Here is a 21,668-nt window from a genome sequence, read left to right as displayed (position 1 = left end):
TTGAACAAAATGTGAATATTGACGAGTTTGCTTGATTTTGCGTTCATTTCTGCGATTGCAAAAACCCTGGGGGGACTGATTAATGTGAAATGTTTTAAAGAACATTTTAGGGTGCTTTCACATATGCTGTGTGTAGTCTCAAACCCTGGTGGAACAAAAACAACCGGTCCGAGAACCAGCCCGGGTTTGATCGCAGTTAGAAAGTGATTTCATCCTCAACCGACCAAACTGCAGGAAGTGACCCGAACATACCGTGTGTTTTGGGTTGCAGATGGTCTTTCTGGAGATTAAACTGAGCTGCGACGTGAGAGTGTAGCGCTGCGGAAAGAACAACTGTCGTGGAGATTTGGACTCGTGAGCAAAAAGAGAACACAAGTGAAAGAATAAACATTACTTATTCTATTAGTCAAGTAATTTATTAAGTGCCAGTGTCTTAGTGTTCTTTGTGCTTGGGTGATTTGTGTGATTTCAGGGTGTGCAAGGTTTGTTTACCTTTTTCCATCCGCGTATTTCTACCAATGACTGAAAGACTTTTACGAGCATGTTCTCAGCCCTACACGTACATCAAACCAAACCAAAGAGCACATGAACCAAAAGCATACATTTTAATTCAGCCTATGCAAATGGAGCTAAGAAACCAATGAATCCAGATCAACATTCTTCACTCTTGTAAGGACAAGCCTGATCACTGAAGTTAGTGAAGAGGTCACAGCAGAAGTCAATGTGTTTTTACAAGAAGGTAAATTAACAACATTGGAAAGACCATATACCTTTTTGGTTTTCAGTGTTGGCTCCAACTGTTCCTGTTAAACATGTTTTTCTACAGACAGTGCAGAGTGTGGGGGAGGGTAGAGTATCCCACGGTGTCATGGAGTTGACCTGAGCACTGGCTGACGTGATACGAACAAACAGTTTCTCCCAGAATAGCTGCTAATTACTCCACGACAACAAGTGTGCAGGGTTAGCGAGATTAACACAGCTTTCTCTCCTGTTTCTCATACACACATAATAGCTGCACGTTTACAAAATCGGTGACTTTACGAGAGAAAACACCATAGACCGAGGCTCACTGGGATGTAACGGTTCTCCAGAGCACGTTAGCTGTAGGTTCACCTCAACAAAGGCTCCATTGTTAAAGCCGAGAGAAAAACGCACACAAACACACAACCAGACAGGAGTTTGTCTGTGAAAACTATTAAAGTGAAACTGCACACCAACGGCATCTAACTCACATAATCACACCGAGGTGAGGATTTAATTGGGGTAATTAAACTGAAGAGGTACTGAGTGAAAATGGACCCTCCCCTCCCCCGTGTGCTTTCTATTGCTTGCAATGTGGTTTTACATCAACGGCCAGCTCCATTTGGGCTGAGCAGAAACACTTGTAATCAGGACAGATTTTTGCTCTTTGACGCAAACTTCAAAAGGGAGCCGTTGTTTTGCCTTCACGCTGCTCCTTATGCCGCAAATGCAAACAAGCACAACAGCCAACCATCTCTGACCAATGCCGACATGAGAAAACTTCTCTGGTTTTACAGGAATACCTTGATGAAGAAAATTGCATTTGATCAACATAAAGCCATTTTCACACTGCAAGTTTTCATCCTGATTTTGCTATCGCAGACAAAAATCTAAAAGAATTATTCGGTCATGAGGGACACAGCGGGACATGATCACCAGCGGCCGATTTAGTGCCACCGTGACCAAAGACAGCGAATGAATAAAAACGTGCGATCACCGTTATGACGTTTGCCTTAAATCAACCAGCAGTAGGATTGCATATGATTTGGGCTTCAACTCACGATTATTTTGATAATCGATTAATCTGTCGATTATTTCTTCAATTAGTTTGGATTAAAACAGCCACTTTATTGTTCATATTTTTCCTAAAAAACATGCGATTTCACATTCTGCCCAATGTTGTGCTTCAAACACTGTGCAAATTGAAGCCTATGAAAAAGGTATTAAATGTATCTCTGTGGGCTATGCTGTACATGTGCAAAGGATTTAGTTTTTTATATTATATTTTGAAAACATAAAAACAATTGATTGTCCACAAGCTTTAAAGCCGATGTTAAATCACTATAATAAAAATGCTAAAAAAAAAAAAAAAAAAAAAAAAAAAAGAAAACCAAAAGCACAAACTAAGTGTTAACTGGTAAGAGGTTGAATGTTCTGCAGTAACACACACATTCACTCATCTGAACACAGTAACATGTTACTTTATTCTGTAAAATATATGACACTTCTAACACTTCTATATGATTACATGTTCTAACCCCATTACAGTTACTGCTCTCATTAAAAAACACAATTAATTTAGGTTCTAAATATAGCATCAATCAACATCCATCCATCTATCCATCTTCTACCACTTACTCCATTTCAGGGTCACGGGGAAACTTGGAGCCTATCCCAGGGAGCATCGGGCACAAGGCGGGGTACACCCTGGACAGGGTGCCAGTCCATCGCAGGGCACAATCACATACACACTCACACACACACCCATTCATACACTACGGACACTTTAGACACACCAATCAGCCAATCATGCATGTCTTTGGACTGGGGGAGGAAACCGGAGTGCATCAAACAACATATTTGGTCAAAATTAATATTTCAGTCCGAGTTAATGTGCTTCCTTTCTATTACGCGCTGTTTGATTGACGTGTATTCGTGGACTCGTGCTCATTCAGTGACGTTGAATGGAGACTCGCTTGTTGTCAGGACTAGGCTTTATGTAAAATGGAAATACTGGCATGAATTTCTAACATTTACAGATAAGGATATAAAGGTAAAAATGTCATTTCTGTGCTGAAGAAAACATGTCTGGAACACATTAAACAGCACACACATCTGTCACAGCATCTGACACGACAAGCCACGTTAATACACTTACGAGTTAGTTTGAAGCGCTTAATATAAAACACTCATGTTTTTCACCATTGTAAAGTGACGTCACTGACTGAGGTTCTCCACAGTGACATCACAGACCCAACTAATCCATAATGAAATTCCTTGCTGATTATTTGAATTATTGATTTTATTGATTAGTTGTTGCAGCCCTACATGTGATCATGTGAATTTCACAGGGGGGATGAATGGCATAAAGGTTAGCACGTTTGCCTTGTAACTCCAGGGTTGTGGGTTCAGTTCCCACCTCTGCCCTGTATGGTTGTGGAGTTTGCATGTTCTCACCATGCTTCGGGTGTTTCTGCCAGGTACTCTGGTTTTTCCCTCCCGCAGTCCAAAGACATGCATTGTAGGCTGATGGGCATTTCCAAATTGTCCGTTGTGTGTGAATGTGTGTGCTTGATTATGGCCTGCGATGGGTTGGCACCCCGTCCAGGGTGTCCACTGCCTTGTGCCCAGAGTCCCCTGGGATAGACTCCAGGTACCCCACGACTCTGTATAGGAAAAGCGATTCAGAAAATGGATGGATTGTTGGAAACTCAAAGGATGGCTACAAATGTGGTAGTGGCAATAGTGAAACAAACAAAACAACCTAGTGCACAGAAGACATATCCTTATGCTGCATTCAACTTAGTGGGAAGTCAGAACTAGGAATGACACCATTTTCGATCCTCTTTGCATTCAAGCTACAAAATGGAGAATAAAAACATGGACGCCTTCGTGTCCACCATTTGTTAGCAGCAAGCTAGGCAGTTAAACATGATGAGCGATGTCCTCAAAACAGATATCCGTACAGTCAATGTTATAGATTTAACAAGTGAATATGTCTGCATGTTGATTGATCTAAAGCCAACACGAGTATACACCGCATAACATTTAAAGGTAAGAAGTGCTGTTGATTTGACGTCACTTCTCTTGCTGAACTCTGAACTAAGGAGACCATCCTGAGCTATAGAGTAGGAATTCCAAATGTTTTCTTTGGTTTTTCCTGGTTGGAGGTCAGGAATTACGACCTCTTGTAAAATGAATCATTATTGTATAGTTTCTTATTATGCGACCCCATTTTTTTTTCCCCACGGGCCCGAACTGAGCTGCTTGATGGCTTAAACAGAATGCAGTCATTTTCTTTAATTGCAGATCTATCTATTGTTAGAAATCTTCCTTATATAATCTGCCTTGGAGAGCTGTTAAAAATGTGGCCAAGATTTTATAGAAGTAATCTTAAAAGGCTGCTGAAATTGCATAGTTTAAAACCAGCTTAAGCCTAATTGTCTTTCCTCTAGTGTTACAATCAGCTACTTTAAGCCACCTGTAGAAACAATACACCCACATAACTGGTAAAGCAAGTAAAATATGATACGACTACAGAATTATGAAAATCTGAAACTCATGCTGGTTCATGGAAACTGGACATAGTTTCCATGACATATGCATAGTTTTGAGTCAGGAAGAGGCATCCACAAAATTACTAGCCGTTTTACAGACTACTCTAGATTTTAAAGCGACTGCCAGGTGAGGTCTGTAAACTGTAGGGGGGTCTAAATGTGTCTGGCTGAGGAGAACCAGACAAGTGCACTACAATAATCACTGGTGTTTACAGGACTCTTCCTCTAAACTAAATCCAGCATTCTCTTTTGCTAGCTTGAGGTCAAATTTGAGGACTGCCAGAGGGCAACCGCTGAACATTTAATCAAGGTCTTTAAACCTCAACTGCTTAAGTATATGTTTGTGAATTAGGATTGGGAAGATGCAGTCATGATGCAGCGTCTTATGGGTGAACTTTTAATTTGACTGGGTTGTTCGAGTCATTATTGTGTTCGAAACTGGAAAAGCCAAGGAAGCAAATTTTCAGACATAACGTAGGAGAACGATACTCCATACAATATCATTTTCACCTTTCAGTGGATATGATTGGAATATACAATTTCAAGCAGGCTGTGATGGATCGTTGATTGATAACATTTTCAACAGTAGTTTAAAAGAAAATGGAAAAAACCATCCTGTCTCATCTACATGTGGCATCAATATAACAAAAAGTGTATTTCTGAGAAAAAAAAAACTGAGGAAAATAAAACAGACAAAAACTTTTTATCTTTGATATCCAAGCTTGATATCTAATGTAATGCACTGTTATCTAGTTCTGTGATTTTAAACTATTTTTAAATGGCTCAAAAGAATACAGACACACTGTCTGGAAATGTAAGTGGAGGTAACCAGATCGATTTCTCCCCTTGGTTTGCGAGTCTCTATATGCCATTGCTCGGCCTTCCTCTGGAGAATGCTGCGTTAACACCTTGTCCTTTGATTTCGAAGTATTAAAAACCATCTCTTGCGGTGTGTATGCAGACGTGTTTGTAGCGTGTTAATGAAGAACTAATCCTACCAAAATAGCAGGTTATGTTATGTTTTACTTTACTCATTGGATTGAAGTATCCATTAAACACAAATGAAGAAATAATATAAATTATTTAAAAAAAATTTTTTTAAAGGTTTCATGTTTAGATTAATAGAGGAATGTTTATTATTTTATATTTTATATGTATCCTCTCAGTGCAGGTTGAAGGCTTAGTCCAAAAATTTGACTTTCATATTTATTTGAGAGATCCCATTCGCTCCATCCCTTGGAAAATATCTAAGATGAAAAATCAAAAATAACATGCAGTAGCATGGGTCTGCACTATGGACTGTTGCCTGGGGGTTTTTTGTAGCAGAAATACAGAGCTCTATTGGCAGGTATTGAAGTCATACAGGAGTTTGATTGCTCTTCAAACCTGGGTCCAGCTGCTGTCAATAGGCAGCGTGAGGCACACACTGGTTCTCTGCACTCGCTGGGCAAATGCAGGATTGCTGCTCTATTAAAGATTTCACGGCTTTAAAAATAGAACCGGTGCCAAACACTAGGGAGTCTGACAAACTGGGGATATGCAGGCGACATCTCGGCTTATACGAGCCCACAAGAATTTTCACAGCAAGCAGAAGAGAGCATCTGCTTTTATATTGGGAGATAAAAACATGAAATCAAAGTATTAAGCTTAAATATACAGAAAAGTTCATCATTTTATTGGTGTGTCAAACTGCAAAACAACACTCCCCGTGTTAGTCATGCAGTCATGAAACACTGAGGCTGAATACATACAAGTAAATCACACCAATAAATCACAGCAGATGCTTCTGACAAAAGATCTACTGGGCAACAAAGAGTAACCACCGATATAGTCTGCATCAGAAGTTCTCAGACTGTTAACAGCCAGGGACTTGTAAATCGTAAAAAAAAAAAATTCATGGAACCAGTCGATATTGGATTTGGATTGGAATGGGTTTAATTTCACGAACATAATCAAACTATTTAAATATTGAACTTTCCAATGGAACCAGTCGATATTGGATTTGGATTGGAAGGGATTTAATTTCACGAACATAATCAAACTATTTAAATATTGAACTTTCCACCAATAAACCACGTTTCGTACATTAATTGTTACATTTGAGTTGACAGACTCCCTGGCTACGCTTCACAAACCCCTAGGATTCCCCAGACCACAATTTGAGAACCATGGGTCTTCAACCTATCCAAGTCACTGGCATGAGACTTTACGGACCAACTGGAAACCACAGCTTTAAAAATGTCTGCTTCAGTTACACAGATTTATTTCTTGACATTCAGTGTATCCATTGGTCAAAAGTGTCAGTATCACTGGAAAATAAAGGTTGAACTCCACAAATCAATAAGAGTTCATTAATGAAGAGGCACCTCTTTACACCAGACAATGAGTGTGAATGGGACTTGTTTTTGGAAATCTGTGACAGACCTCCTTAACAGAGAGCCTCTCTGCCCCCATTAATACTTCCTAAATAAAGGCCAGGTGCACTCCTGACCCCTCCAGGGGTCAATACCAACCCCTCCACCCAATTAATGAGATTTCCTCATTCGCATGACTGTCATCAGAGAAACTATAGCCTAAGTCAAGCGAGCTGGCGAATCTATAGGACAGGACCATGACCTTTCCCCTTCAAGCTCTTAAGCGTAGAAAGGGAAGACTGCAGCTGTGTAAGAACATGGTGACCAAGGGTCAAATCTCAATCTTGTTTGTATTCAAACAAGCACAAAGCCAGATGAGAGATTCAATTACTCTTCAATTAGATTCAATTTATTTCACTGAAATGTACCTCTGGAGACAGTGACACAGTGACTTCAGGACACCTCCCATTCTATCTAATAATTCCCCACAGTACCCACAATGCAAACTCAGACTGACTACAGCAAGAGGGATAATCTTCTTAAAATGAAATGAAGGCAATCCATGGTCATCAGCAATCCCATGTCCTCATGCTACCCACCTGTCTGGGTGACAGTAGTCCTAAAGCTTTTAGATTCAGGCTCACGTCTGCAAACTTAATCCCTGTTCCTGGGTGTTCATTAAAACTTTCCTCCCTCCCACCTGTTCCCGCGAGCAGCTGTTCTGCTTGGTTCAGCTGGCCTGTTCCCGCAAGCGCAGCCTGGAAAGATATCAGGAGAGCACAAAGCACACCAGGCTACGGTCTCCAGCCAACCAGGAAAATGACCCCTTTGACCTTTGTCTAACCGTTGACGAAAGACATGCCAAGTCTGAAACCCTAACCTCCTAAAAATGGCCAGTGCATTTATTTGGAGTTTGTTTTTCATGGCCTTTTAAGGGATTACCAAATAAGCACTGATTCACAAAGCAAAGCCAGACTGGTTTGAAACATCTAAAACCAATGAAAAACTCCAGTTAGTTTCAGTTTACCGTTAGTTTCGCGCGCCAGACTTCTAGCATTTGCTAGAAAGTCTAGTACGACACTTTCACTGGAAAAGCCAACTTGACCAATGTGGCCAACCACAGACCTTTTCCTGCAACCGTTCAGCAGAGATTCTCTCGTTTACTCTACACTAAGTGTTACACAAACCTTTTAAAAATAGGATTCTATAAACTTTCCTTAGTCTAGTGACTAAACCTTGACCTTGCATCACGCCATATAATCACTGCCATTTTGAGGAGTGAATAAGGGACAAACTGCATCAACGATATTGTATCAATCAGTACGTTTACATGGACAGCAGCAATTCAATTATTGACCTTATTCAATAATTGTGATTAAGGTGTTTACATGAGTCCCTTTTAGAATATTCCTTTCATGTTTGTGTTTTACATGTTATAGAACATAGAGCGATTAACAGCACACGTCATTATGTCACCGCGCCACGCCATCTGACGTTCCCTCCAGAATTTCACGTATCGACATACAGTTCGTCTTCGTCATGGTACCGTATACAATTCTGGATGTTTTTATTTAAAATTTCACGGAAGCTTCAAGTGCAGTTAATGGTTTTTCATGCCATACGTGTGAATAGACGACCGCTTGAAGCCATGGGCTACATCCAAAACCGCGCACTTACCTACTATATAGCAGCTCAGATACATGTATTTTACCTACTACATAGTAGGTAAGTACGTGGTTTCAGACGCAGCCGTGCTCTCTTGTTTGCTCAAATGGTTGAGCACTGCTGTGTCACAAAATGTGGTGAAAACTCCCACACGACCTCAATAGCATGATTAAGGTGTTTACATGTCTGTAACGCATGTTGATAATGCGACTAAAACAGGAATACTCCACGTCTTAATTCGATTTGTTTTTACTTCGAGTATAACTTTAGTCGGATTAAGGTCATTAAAAATTTTTGTTTACATGGTAGTTTCTTAATCGGGTTAATATTGGATTATTGTTGTCCATGTAAACGTACTGAATGCTTCATAAAGCAGTCATGCTGCCTTGTGGCTATGTTAGCGAGCTGGCTCTGGGACAATTGGGCACATTATCTCTGGAGCAAGAATTGCTAATAGGGATGTGGCGGCGAGGAAATTATTCCACCGGTTAATCGACGTGTGACAACACCGGTATCACCGGGGGTGGGGCGGAGGGTCGTCGGCACGCTTCCCTCTTTTCCCCCTCGCTTTTAAATCGCTTATGAATGCCCGTGCGCATTTCACTTTCGCTTTCAAATTACCGGCAGTTCGGGGGCATCGATTGCTTGAATGGTGGGTTCATTATTATTCTTAATGAAAAAACACAACAACAAAACAGTACAATGGCAAACTCGCTTATATTCAACATAGAACTTTTATTAACAAAACAAATAAGCACGGCGTACACCATGCTGCGGTTCTGTCTCATTTGGCTTACGCTAGATTACAGTTTTTAAATTGTAGCGTCCGTTCTCTAACAAAACTAAAAAAAAAATTATTACTATAAAAAAGAAAAAAACGACAGTGGAGGCGGTGCCACGGTGGGCAAGTGATGTAATCTGTGTGCGGGAACACGGGGAACACTGACTATCGCAGCAAGACTGCTTAGCAAAAAAGTTAGTCAGTTAGCTGATATCAACTTCATCCTCCTGTAATGACCTTCAAGAAATGCCATGGGATTCTTTACCCACCTGGACATGAAAAGCCCATAGACTTGCAGGCTCTTAGATGCTTTGAGGCTCTATACATGATAATTTAATAAGATATATCCTCTGATCTCTCTCATCAACAAGGCGTTTCAGTCACTGGATGTTTTTTGTTTTTCGCACAATTCGGTGTTAATGCTAGAGTCTATTGTGCATGAAAACCCCAGGAGATCATCAGTTTCTGAAATACTCAAACCCTCAAGCCACCATGCCACAGTCAAAGTTGCTGAAATCATATTTTTACCTCGTTATGATGTGAATATTAACTTCTGAAGCTTTTAACCTGTTTCTGTATGATTTTCTGCATGCAGTACTGCTGCATGACTGGCTGATTGAATTTGGCCAACATGAACGTGTTCCAAAATAAATGGATGGCGATGGCACAACAGGAAAACACAAATTTGGAATGTTTTCAGCCACTTTACGTGAAATGAGCCGTTTTGCGGATAAGTACATGAGAATCACAGCCTCACAGCCTATTTGATCAGTTTTGTCTCATAAAAGCACCGTTTATTAATGCGAGAAATTTCAGAAAACTCATGTGACTGAAATGCTAGGATATATTCTTTCACAATGTTCAAAGGTTTGTTCTCCTACTGAAAACCAGTGCAGAGAGAGTGTGGAAGGCCAATCAGATTGCAACCTTCAACATTATGAAGCCCATGGCCATTAAATGTACAAAAGATCTCGTACACTCTATGCACCATAACATATGAGGCTGAGACTAATTTCCAGCAAGCTCCATACAGAACCATGAGCTGGGGTGGCATGTTTCACCAGTGCACCGGTTATGAGTAAGCTGGCTACGATGAAGAGTGACTATGATGGACATGCAACATGCTTTTGTGAGACATGACACAAAAAAATGTAGCTGAATATGTATTGACAATAGGTGAAATTGCTTTTTTGACCTCAAGACATGGAATAAATAATTTACTTCACATTAACATGAGATGATGCCATAGCAGGAAAAAAGAATGATGCAAAATTTGAAACGAATGAGGTAATAGGAAAGCAAGTTCATCCCAATTTCTCATTAGTCCAGTAGTAACTAACCTACTTTGATCCTCACTTGGCTCGTGTTTTGTTGTAGGCCTGTGTGGACATAATAGTGACAGTGGAGACGTGCAATGTAGTACAATAGGAAATTCACAGCCTTCAACAGAGCCTCTACTGATTCTGACACAGCACTCAGCTGGATGATAGCCACAAGCACTTTGTCTGGTCATAGCAACCTGTGCACATCATTTGTAAGCAATTTTTAATGTAAGTGTTGGTGCCTTTAAATGAACATAAATGAATAAATAATGAAAAACAGATAGACAGAGAGAAATATGAACAGATAGACAGATAGATATAGACTGGATAACCTTCCTTGAGCACCTGCCATTCAGTTTAGGGGCAATAAAAGCAACTGGGAAGAGGAAGCACTGACTAAATACGGTAACTAAAAGGCTGCACCAAGGACACTTATTGATCCAGAGCTCACAAGGACACATATGGCCAAATAAGCATTTGATAACCACATACCACTACACTGGTAGGACATTGTGTAATGATGAGAAAACTGCACTATGGTTCCATGAAATTAAAATATAAAAATAACTAAATGTTAATAAAGGCTATGCTCTAATGATCCGAACACTAAATTTATGACAAACTGTCTTTCCTATCCTGATAGATATCTCTGAAGTAGATACTATGAGGGAAGAAATGTCTTTGTGACTGTTCAGGGATCTGTAATCAGTAGAGTTCCAACACTGCAATAATCCCAGCTGTCATCAACTATTCTGCACATGAACACGCAGCCCATAAAAGGATAGAATGGACAGGAAGCTAGCCTGATGAATCATAAATTAAGATTAAGAAGATAATGGCTGTTTCATTGATATATTCTTCCAATGAAGCAATATAGAAAAGACATTCATTCCGATGAGGACTGATCGGTCACAACAGGACGTGAAGTAGGTGGGCCACTTGACACAAGTTATGCAGTGTTGAACCTTATGCAAAAAGCTAATTTGGGTGATCTATTTGAGTGAAGATGATTCATTCGTTCAATCTTCAGTAGCAACACTGGGTGAGACGTGGGAATACACCCTTGATGCGCACACATTCGCACCTATGGGGCAACTTTATCTCCTGTCCACCTACTGGCATGTTTTTAGAAGTGGCCGGAAACTGGAGAACCCGGAGAAAACCCACACAAAGATAACTTGCTAAACTGTTTAAAGCTCACGACTGAACCACAGACCCTGGAGCTGTGAGGCGATGCTCCCTGCTGCACCACCATGCAACCTCACTGAAGATAGCGCTTACAATGCGAAACTACTTTTTAGGTTCCTAGTCAAGATGGAAGACAGAGGTTTGATTTCCCCCCACCATCTACTACAATCTACTGTACACTGTATGGCCAAAAGTATGTGGACACCTGACCATTGAACTTACCATTCCAAAACCATGGGCATTAATATTGAGTTTGTCCCCCGTTTGCTGTTATAATAGCCTCCGCTCTTCTGTGAATGCTTTCCGCTATATTTTGGAGCGTGGCTTTCAGGATTTTCCCGTTCAAGAAGGCCTGGGAAAAAGTTGGCGTTCCGATTCGTCCCAAAATCGTTCAGAGGATTGAGGATAGGGTTCTGTGCAGGCCATTTGAGTTCTTCCACACTACCCTTGGCAATCCATGTCTTCATGGACCTCGCTTTGTGCTCAGGGGCATTGTCATATTGGTTCCAGTGAAGGGAAATCTTGGGTGCTATGGTCATGGGGTCCAGATACGTTTCGTCATGTGTATCAGGACAAAAAAGAACGATGTTTGGAGAAACGACTCTAAAACTGCTGGTATCCTGATTGAGCTTGATTAGTGCAGTACCATCCTGTAACAGATACTAGACATATTAGACATTTAAACTATATACAGCAGGGGTGGGCTGTCTTATCCGGAAAGGGCCGGTGTGGGTGCAGGTTTTCATTCCAACCAAGCAGAAGCCACACCTGAATCTATTGAAAGCCAAGATCAGCTGAATAAACAGGTGGAATCAGGTGTGCCTCCTGCTTGGTTGGAATGAACACCTGCACTCACACTGGCCCTTTCCGGATAAGATTTACCCCCCCCCATCCCCCCCCCCGGATATAGAGAGTTACTGGGTGTAATGTTTTACCCTTCTATGCTCCTGGAGCATAAAAAGGTCAACATAGTGAGCTAGACCACAAACAACAATTAAATGCCTGTTGGTGTTTAGCTGTGAGTTTCATTAGCTTAAAAAAGCACCACAGTGGGTTTCACTATTTATCCAGTGGCACACATTGCTATTTCTACAAATTCAATTAGTGTGTGAAACATAAACTGCATAATCTGATCTTGAATCAGACATGCTGGACAAAAACTAAAAGAAGTTTGTGTGGGATAAAAACCTGCACCCACAGTGGATTATCATACAGGATATGGCGCAAGGTCTTTGAGTTAGGACCAAATCACAAACACTTTCACCAGCTTTGAATGGCGTCTCTCTAGTGGGTAATGTTTCAGGTAGGTGCTCTTGTAGGTTGGAATTCAAATATTCAATCAACATTTGCTACTGCGGTGCTTGTGGGAGAGAATGCAGGAAAAGCAGATAGGTTTACTACGAAAATCTATATGTACCAGCTTACGAACACACGAGAAACAAACTGAATGACTGAAATAGCTAGTTGCGGCCACTCATGCATGCCACGATATACAATGACTTTGGACATTGCGCTTGCCACAGTATATGGACGCATTTCCCACATCCTTAATGGAACACAGAATCCGCTGCACTTATCCACACCACAGCTGGTCCGGTGCACTCCGGGACTATACTCAGAGGTCCATGAGGTCATGGAGACTTCATGACCAAAAAAGTAGAGCAAAAAACTCCAAACATGTAGGCATGTAGGCGTCACTACAGTCTGTAGTTACATCCCTCATATTCATGACTGCAGTGCAAAAAAAACAAACAAACAAAAAAAAAAAAAACGGCATACGAGAGTAGGAAAGGCAAAAACAATCGTTTAGCTCCAGGGCGGACTTCCTGAGGGCCTCAATGGCAAGCAGAGCCATGTATACAGCAAGCTTATTGTTTCCATGTCTCATGATAGCATTGAAACTTTTTCTAGGGCCCTATGGATTCTTTCCCCAATTTCTGCTTTCATTTTTACCCCCATTTTCTTCGTGGTTGGACTTTGGGGTTTTCCCCTCTATTACAGCAAAAAATGTATTACTTACAAAATTTTTTGAAACTGTTACATTGGGCCATGAAATACTTTTACATACTGCAAGAAAACATTAAAATTACTGAAATGTATTGGAAGTTGTCATTATGTTTGTGGTGAGCACCACTGTCTTCCTTCTTTTGCATGTAGCCGAGATGCGACAGAGACTTTGGAGCATCAGTTCTTGTAGCTCAACTCGGTGGGTTTATTAACATGACATACAAAATAACCAAGAACCTGTTTTGCTGTACGATTCTAAATTTAACTTATGGGGTCCTAAATAACATGTAGCAGTGAGCTTCATTGTGGTTTTGATGGTTAACTGTCACTTCGACCGGTCACGGTCTGAAACCGAAACAAACCTGGCACATTTGTAAGCATCAGACCAGTTGCACAAGCAGTAAGCACTCTCAGACTAATATTGTATATATACACACACACACACACACACACACACACACACACACACACACACACACATACATTTTAAAGGTATACCCATGTCTCCATGTGAAAGAGATATATTATTTATATATATATATATATATATATATATATATATATATATATATATATATATATATATATATATATATATATATATATATATATATATATATATTACACACACACACACACACACACACATACATACATACATACACACACATCTTTCACATGGAATCGTGGTTATACCTTTAAAATGTTTTATGGTACATAAATTGACTAATTCATTGGGGGTTTTTTATTTTTTTTTTTTTTAAGAGTAAAGCTACATAGATACACTACATGCACCTTTCTATGTCAAATATACAGACTATAAGAATAAAAGGTGCATGATTGAGGGCACTAGTCCAGCAACAAAGAAAAGTACAAATTAGTACTCATTTCCCCCTGAATATGTGGGAGTTGGGATTAGGCCTCGTTCTAGTGATAGAAACTAAGCCACAACTTATGTAAAAAGTACGAGATGCTAGAACAGGAATTTGTGCATCATATGTAGACTATATTAAAAGTGCTATGGTTGGAAACGTTACTGTTTATCAGATATAGCTCCTTGAGAAATAAGATATTTCAGTTTGGAGGCCTTCATTAGCTGTGTGTGTGTGTGTGTGTGTGTGTGTGTGTGTGTGTGTGTGTGTGAAGCTGAAAAAGCTTAACCTTGTTGTGATGTTCTTTCACAACTTCCAAATAGTTTTACATAGTTTACATATTTACATCCTAATAGTTACGCTGCATTGCTGGAAGAGTCCTAAATTAAAATGTTTAGAATGTGTTCAAAAAGTTACCACTTATCTTGATGGACATCAGAGTTAGCATTTACATCACTGACAGCTCCAATAAAGTCAGGGAACTTATTAAGAAACATGGACAACAATGATTTCAAGCTAAAATTCTGACATTTAGACACAAAAGGCACAATTAAGGCAAAGGCAATTGTATTGTCAGACATGGAAAAATAATGTTTCTTGTTCCGTTTTGTTTTTCAGTTGAAATCTGGACTAAAAATGCCCCGAATGCAACCGCTGTTTGTGTGGCATTTAAATTCTGGGCCGAGGGTGGTCTGTCTCATCAAGGTTGAGTTGTGGCTGTGTTCTGGCAGCCAGATTTAGAGTTCATCACCGGCGTTCCACTGCAGTATGCGGGCCAGATGAAGTGCTGAGTATAGACCAGGTTTTGTCTATTAAACATTTAATAACGCAAAAGAAACACATCTACACACTCTAAACACTTTAAACATCTTCACACGGGTTCGCCTCCTACTTCCGAAAAACACTTTTCTCAGCTAAAAGACGTCAATCGAAATGTAACCAACAGGCATTGTTATAAATATCTGTGGTTCATATATGGTTCAACACACAGTGTCCATATCTAAGTTCTACTTCCTTTTAGATTAACAGACTTTATCTTATCTTAGAAGAGACAGAGTGTAACCTTCCAGCTCTCACAGTCATAAAGTCTCACGACCCTGACAGCTCCAGATTCTGAGCTCCTGCAACAGAGCACAACCTCCATTTGATTTAGGGCATTAAATCAGTTTAATCCCTCAGCCGGTGTTTAGCCCAAGCCCTGCATCAGCCACAGCAGCTTTAATGCGCAGATTCTGATCTTAAAAAGCTGACAAAAGCTGGGGAGTGTACAAGCATCTGCACTGAAAGGCGTGTACTAGCAGACGAGAAGAGAGAAGTAGTGCTATTCCTATCTTCTAACAGAAAATAACACCAGCTATAGCCAATCCAAGATCACTCATTTTGTGTTATAGGAGGGACAGAGGGACATGTTCTGTGTAACATAATACAGAACAAGCACATTTAGAGTTGAGCTACTGGAGATATTTTAACTGCCGCATTGCCGCCTTACAGCTCCAGGGTCCCTGGTTCGATCCCGAGCTTGGGTTTCTGTCTGCGTGGAGTTTTACACGTTTCTGTTAGGTTCTCTTGTTTTCCCTTCCACCTCACATTGCTCCTAGGTGGGAAAGTGTGATAGTGTGAGTGTGTGTGTGTGTGTGTGTGTGTGCACGGTGCCCTGTGATGGACTGGTGGTCCAGTTCAGGGTGTGTCTCCAAATCACTCTCAATGTTCCCCTGACCAAGAGGAATGAATGAGGATTTTAACATGTACATGTGCAGGTGTTACAGCAGTCCAATCCTCAAGGGACTCCAAAAAGTCCTAGTGGTGTCTCTGATATTAGGTGTAATATTAATGATTAATTAAGTCCAAGGCTTCCAATAACTATCCCTGCTTAATAAATAAATAAATAAATAAATAAATAAATAGAAAGCATCCATCCATTTTCCGGACCGCTTATCCTACCCAAGTTGGGAGCCTGAAGCCTATCCAAGGGGACTTGGGGCACAAAGCGAGGGACTCCCAGGACAGGGTACCAACCCATCACAGGGGACAAATCCCACACATTCACAGACAATCTAGAGATGTCAATAAACCTACAACGTATGTCTTTGGACTGGGGGGAGGAAATCGGATTACCAGGAGGAAACCCCCGAAGCGTGAGGAGACATGCAAACTCTGCAAACACAGGGCGGAGGCGGGAACTCTGGAGGTGCGAGGCAAATGTGCTTACAATAGAAACCATCACAGTAATTCTAATGGTTTCCATAATGGTCTAATACCATTAAAAGTCCGTAATGGTATCCACTAAACATAACCACCAAATCCACCAAGGCAAGAAATTCCCACCAGAGACCCACAGGGACCATTACAGCTTCCATTAAAACCAATACAATTCCCATTATAACCATTACAAATTCTATGAGGGTTTCTATTGTTTGTTTTCAGCCGGGATGAGTCTCACCAACTGAGAACAGACTACACACTTCATTTCACTTATTTATCCTGAAGTTCTGGAATAACCCTGGCTGTGTTGGACACTGGTGTGTGTGTGTGTGTGTGTGTGTGTAGGAGTGTGTAAGAGTGTGTAGGAGTGTATCCGGATGAACTCACCTCCTCCAGAGCACTCACTGTGTTCCTACAGTGCACCATTCTCGTCGTGAAGTTCGAGGCCGTGGGCGATTTGTAATCTTCATTCGTCTCGGCTACAAACTCCGCCACTGTGATCTGGTCCGGCATTGTATATCCCTCTTTGTCTAAAAACCCCCGAGCTTAATCCCACAACCGCGCGTCTTGTTGTTGTTTTAATGCAGAAAGTCAGGAGGAGCGCTTATGAAATGGAGGGACGAGCGTCCCGGAGTGTGTTCATTGCTATATTATGTATATCGAGTGGAGAATGGGACACATCAATATCAATATCAATATCAATATCTCTCTCTCTCTCTCTCTCTCTCTCTCTCTCTCTCTTGTGGCTTTTCCGCGCTGTATGTCCTTCAAACTGTCGGTAGAAACCAAAGCTGGCACGTTTCCTTCATTTATATCCGCCCGAAGTTGTCTTCCCGGCGCTGTGAACCACTCAGGAGTGCGCGGGTCGATGGCTGCACTTGCAGTCCGCCACCGGTCAATTCAATGAACGCACAGAGAATTGACAAAAGTGAAGGTGGAAGCAATTCAATGGAAAAGCGCTGACCAATCACAAACTAGCACCGCCAGGTTCCAGCCAATCAGATTATAGGTAGGCGTGACCTCTTTTCCTACAACCGTAGGAGTGGGAGCGTCTTTTAAGGTGGAGACTAGTGAAGAAAATCCCTTTATATTCTGTTCAAGTGCGGCTCGCGGGTCATACTGAGCCACGACATGATATTCGAAATGACAAATGTTTCTTGAGGAACAATAAAGACGCACAAAAGTACTTCTCACGATTGAGGGATGATCCCACTAGCAGGTGTGTGCGTGTGTAATCAGGTCTGAGTGTAAATAAGAACTGGAATAAAGTTGGTTTGACGTTCGATATTCGCGGATATGCGGAAAATAAGGGACCGTCTCTAAAGTTACATACGACATTGTTAAACACGTTTCTAACTTCAATAGCATTTGAAGGGAATGACTTACAGTCACAAAACCAACTGGAAAGTGTTCATCTGGGTGTCAGCTATGATGCACACCTTTTAGATTTTTGATATTCATTAAAATAAGCTATTAAATCACATGTAAATATTGCCATGTATTTCACTACTGAATGGGCCCATACACAAAATATACCATGATTTAAAGCTCAATAGCATTTGAAGGGAATTATGTACATATATGTATGTATGTATATATATATATATATATATATATATACACACACACATGTGTGTGTGTGTATGAATAGCATCTCACATAGCTTATTTTGATGAATATCAAAAATCTAAAAGGTGTGCATTATAGCTGACACCTAGATGAACACTTTACAGTTGCTTATATGACTGTAAGTCATTCCCTTCAAATGCTATTAAGTTAGAAACGTGTTTAACAATATCGTATGTAACTTTAGAGACGGTCCCTTAATTTCCGTATATCCGCGAATATCGAATGTCAAACCAACTTTATTCCAGTGAAATACGACATGGAGGTCACGTGACATGGAGCGAGTTCATCTTGTTTTATTTTTTGTAAAAAGCAGTTGGTGTAAATGGATATTTTACACTTTTTTTGGAATCTGATTTATTCTCATGTCAAAATGACTGGGACTTGAGTCCTGAGCAATATAAATATGCAGATGCACTAGAAGTAAATGTGTCCATTTTCTAGTTCACCTAAGAAAATAAGTCACATACATTTCATGTTGAATGTATATGCATCCATCCATCCATCCATTTTCTATACTGCTTATCATACAGGGTCACAGGGAACCTGGAGCCTATCCAGGGGGCATGGGGTACACCTTGGACGGGGTGCCAATCCATCGCAGGGCACAATCACATTCACATTCCCACACCCATTCATACACTAAGGACACTTTGGACATGCCAATCAACCCACCATGCATGTCTTTGGACTGGGGGAGGGAACCAGAGTACCCGGAGGAAACCCCACAACATGGGAAAATAACTATATTTTTTTATATATATATATATATATATATATATATATACACGAGTACTTGAGCATCATTTTGTCACGTTTTCTTTCTGATGTAGACACTTTTAGCATTGCAGCATACATATCCTGGTGTATCTACTATGTGTACAATTTTACTAGAATTATTTATACACTCTTATAATTTTGTACTTCATCTGATCCAAAATCATGGCCTAAGTGATCTTGTGTTTATGAATGAAAATTACTTTCTGTAGGTCTGTTTACGCGTGCCCATTTTCGTCATTCAGAGTGAATTCAATCCGATTGCGGATTCCGAACGTATTGTTTATATGTACTCTAAACACTGCTATCCGATATCAATACTCGTTTACATGTGCATTACATATATTCCGAACAAAACTTCTGTGTAAGCACAGAGCGTCTGTCGCCACGTTCCACTGCACTGCACGTGTATACAAAGCATTTTTTAATCCAATTGAGAAAATAGTCAGATTCAAGCATTTACATGGCAATTTTTTTCATATTCACCATATTATTTCAGATCTACACCACCCCTTTCAATCCAATCAAAATGACATTCAGATCAAGCTCAATCGGATCGATTGAGGTGTTTACCTGAAGGCTTTTAAGCTATCAATCCGGTTAATAACGGATTATTTGGTTGCATATAAACGTACCTTTTGTGATCTGATAAAATAAAAATAAAAACAAATAATACCAGGTGTAAATTCAAGTGTTGTTGCATGAATACATCATAATTAAGTGTAAAAATAAAGTATAATATACATATTAAGGAAGACGTGCATTTATATCCAGATAAAGTACAGAGATTAAAAACACCCTAATGTACAGTTATACATGAGTAACTAAGTAGTGCAAAAATGCAGTGTCGATAAAGCACTGCACCAACTTCCTATATATCTGATCAGGTTTTATCTGCTACAAAGACATTTTGAAAAAAAAAAAAAATTTTCACAAATTGTATTTCATAGGCCATGAGAGAATGATACAGTGTATTTAGTGTGTTTAACACATGCAGTTCCACTGTAATTCACTGTATGAGTTATCAAGACAAGACTGCCTGCTGATGCAATACTTCATTCAGTCAGAAAAAAATATCTAGGAGACATTTTTCTGTTTTCTTTGTTTTTTTTCTTTTTGTGCATTAGCTCAGAGTGGTGTGAAGCAAGATAAGCTACTGGAATATGTGTTATAACAGCAGGGGCTAAAAGTTCTCCAATTTTAGTGTACGAGGCCTGATAGAGAAGTGAGCCGAGCATTACGGCCTCCTGCCTCCAGAACAAAAGACTAATTAAAATGATAATGAAACGAGAAGCACAATCTTGATTACAGCCCTCATCACAAAAGCAGGCCTTCCCAATTATAGCCAGACATATCATCATTAACATGACAGAGGGTCATTTCAAGCGAGAACTGCTATTCATGTAAATAATTTCAAACTAGTTTAAATGTTAAATTATTCTGTTACAGACTCTCCAGTTTTGATCATGCTAGTGCATAATGAAAGTGAGCCAGGCTATAAGTAGAGATTTAGTATGTCCCTGGTGGGCCATTTTTGTTTTTCTTGTCTGGGGAAAATCTGCTGGAGAAAAATCTCCAAACTGACAGGGTGGGCACCAAACATGCTGCAGTGGGATTAGACCAAGATCTGTCTCAAATCAGTGTAGTGTCACCTACAAAGCTCCAACATGGATTCTCCTCAACCTGCAGCATATGAACAATCAAAAAGAAACCTAAAACCGTTGCACTTTTGTATAAAATGGTACAGATCCCTGAGTGAAACATCTGCCATCCAGAGCACCATCTTTAGAGCTACTGCCAAATATGCCTATTTGTCTGTCACTGCCAAAAAGCTTCAAACCGCATCAGCAGGCTTCCCTGTCCAAGAGCCAAAAGAAATGAAAGCACAAACTGTATAGAATAGCATACATTGTGCAGCAGCTGCTTGTACTTCCCTGTCAATGAAAAGCTCAGTAAGGGAAGCAACTCTGAGTGCTGAAGTCAAATTTGGGGCTTCTTGTTTGCAGTTTCCTTTCCACAAAAAATATGCAAATTGAGTAGTCTTAAAGCAACACGAGAAAGTATGAAGTTCACATATAACACAGTGAAGCAAAAATATAATGGTGAGAATATACAGTAGGGTCCACACATCTGGGAGCAATAGTGAAAATGCTTCTATTTTTGCATTCTTTTCTAATTTAATACAGCAATTTTCATTACAAATGATATTATTTCGAGAAAATAAAATATACGATGAGGGGTTGTCTTTTATTTTTTTATTTTTATAAATGGCAACCCTTTATTTCATATTTTATGGAGTTACAGGCACTTCCAACTTGAATTTTTTTGCCTGTAGTTGGATTTTACAATATATAAACAACAGGATATAGATATTGGTTAGCCATGAAGAGCCGGGTGGGGGGTGGGGCTGGGGTTGATTGTACTCTTTAATTTTCTGTATGTATGTGTGTGTATATGTATGTGTATATGTATGTATGTGTATGTATATGTATGTATAACAACAAATGAGAATGGTATTGTATCTATGTGACAGGAAGTATGTTTTCTTTCTCAATAAAAATATTTCAGAAAAAAAA

At 40.0% G+C, this 21,668-nt stretch overlaps 1 protein-coding gene across 4 annotated transcripts in view; it reads right to left on the bottom strand.

Moving 5' to 3' along the window:
* The window catches only part of asap2a (ArfGAP with SH3 domain, ankyrin repeat and PH domain 2a), an 87,429-nt gene extending 69,459 nt beyond the window's left edge, over positions 1-17,970 (bottom strand). For all 4 annotated transcript variants that reach the window (XM_053633502.1, XM_053633503.1, XM_053633504.1 and 1 more), the window contains exon 1: positions 17,077-17,970. In XM_053633502.1, the coding sequence (XP_053489477.1) occupies positions 17,077-17,202 (126 nt within the window). In that variant the 5' untranslated portion in view covers positions 17,203-17,970. The remainder of the gene's footprint in view (positions 1-17,076) is intronic.
* Between the last annotated feature and the right edge of the window lie 3,698 nt (positions 17,971-21,668).

Source organism: Ictalurus furcatus, chromosome 9 (genome assembly GCF_023375685.1).
Source record: "Ictalurus furcatus strain D&B chromosome 9, Billie_1.0, whole genome shotgun sequence".
NCBI lineage: Eukaryota > Metazoa > Chordata > Actinopteri > Siluriformes > Ictaluridae > Ictalurus > Ictalurus furcatus.
The sequence above is the reverse complement of the archived record's forward strand: the minus strand, read 5'-3'. Positions and strand labels throughout refer to the sequence as shown.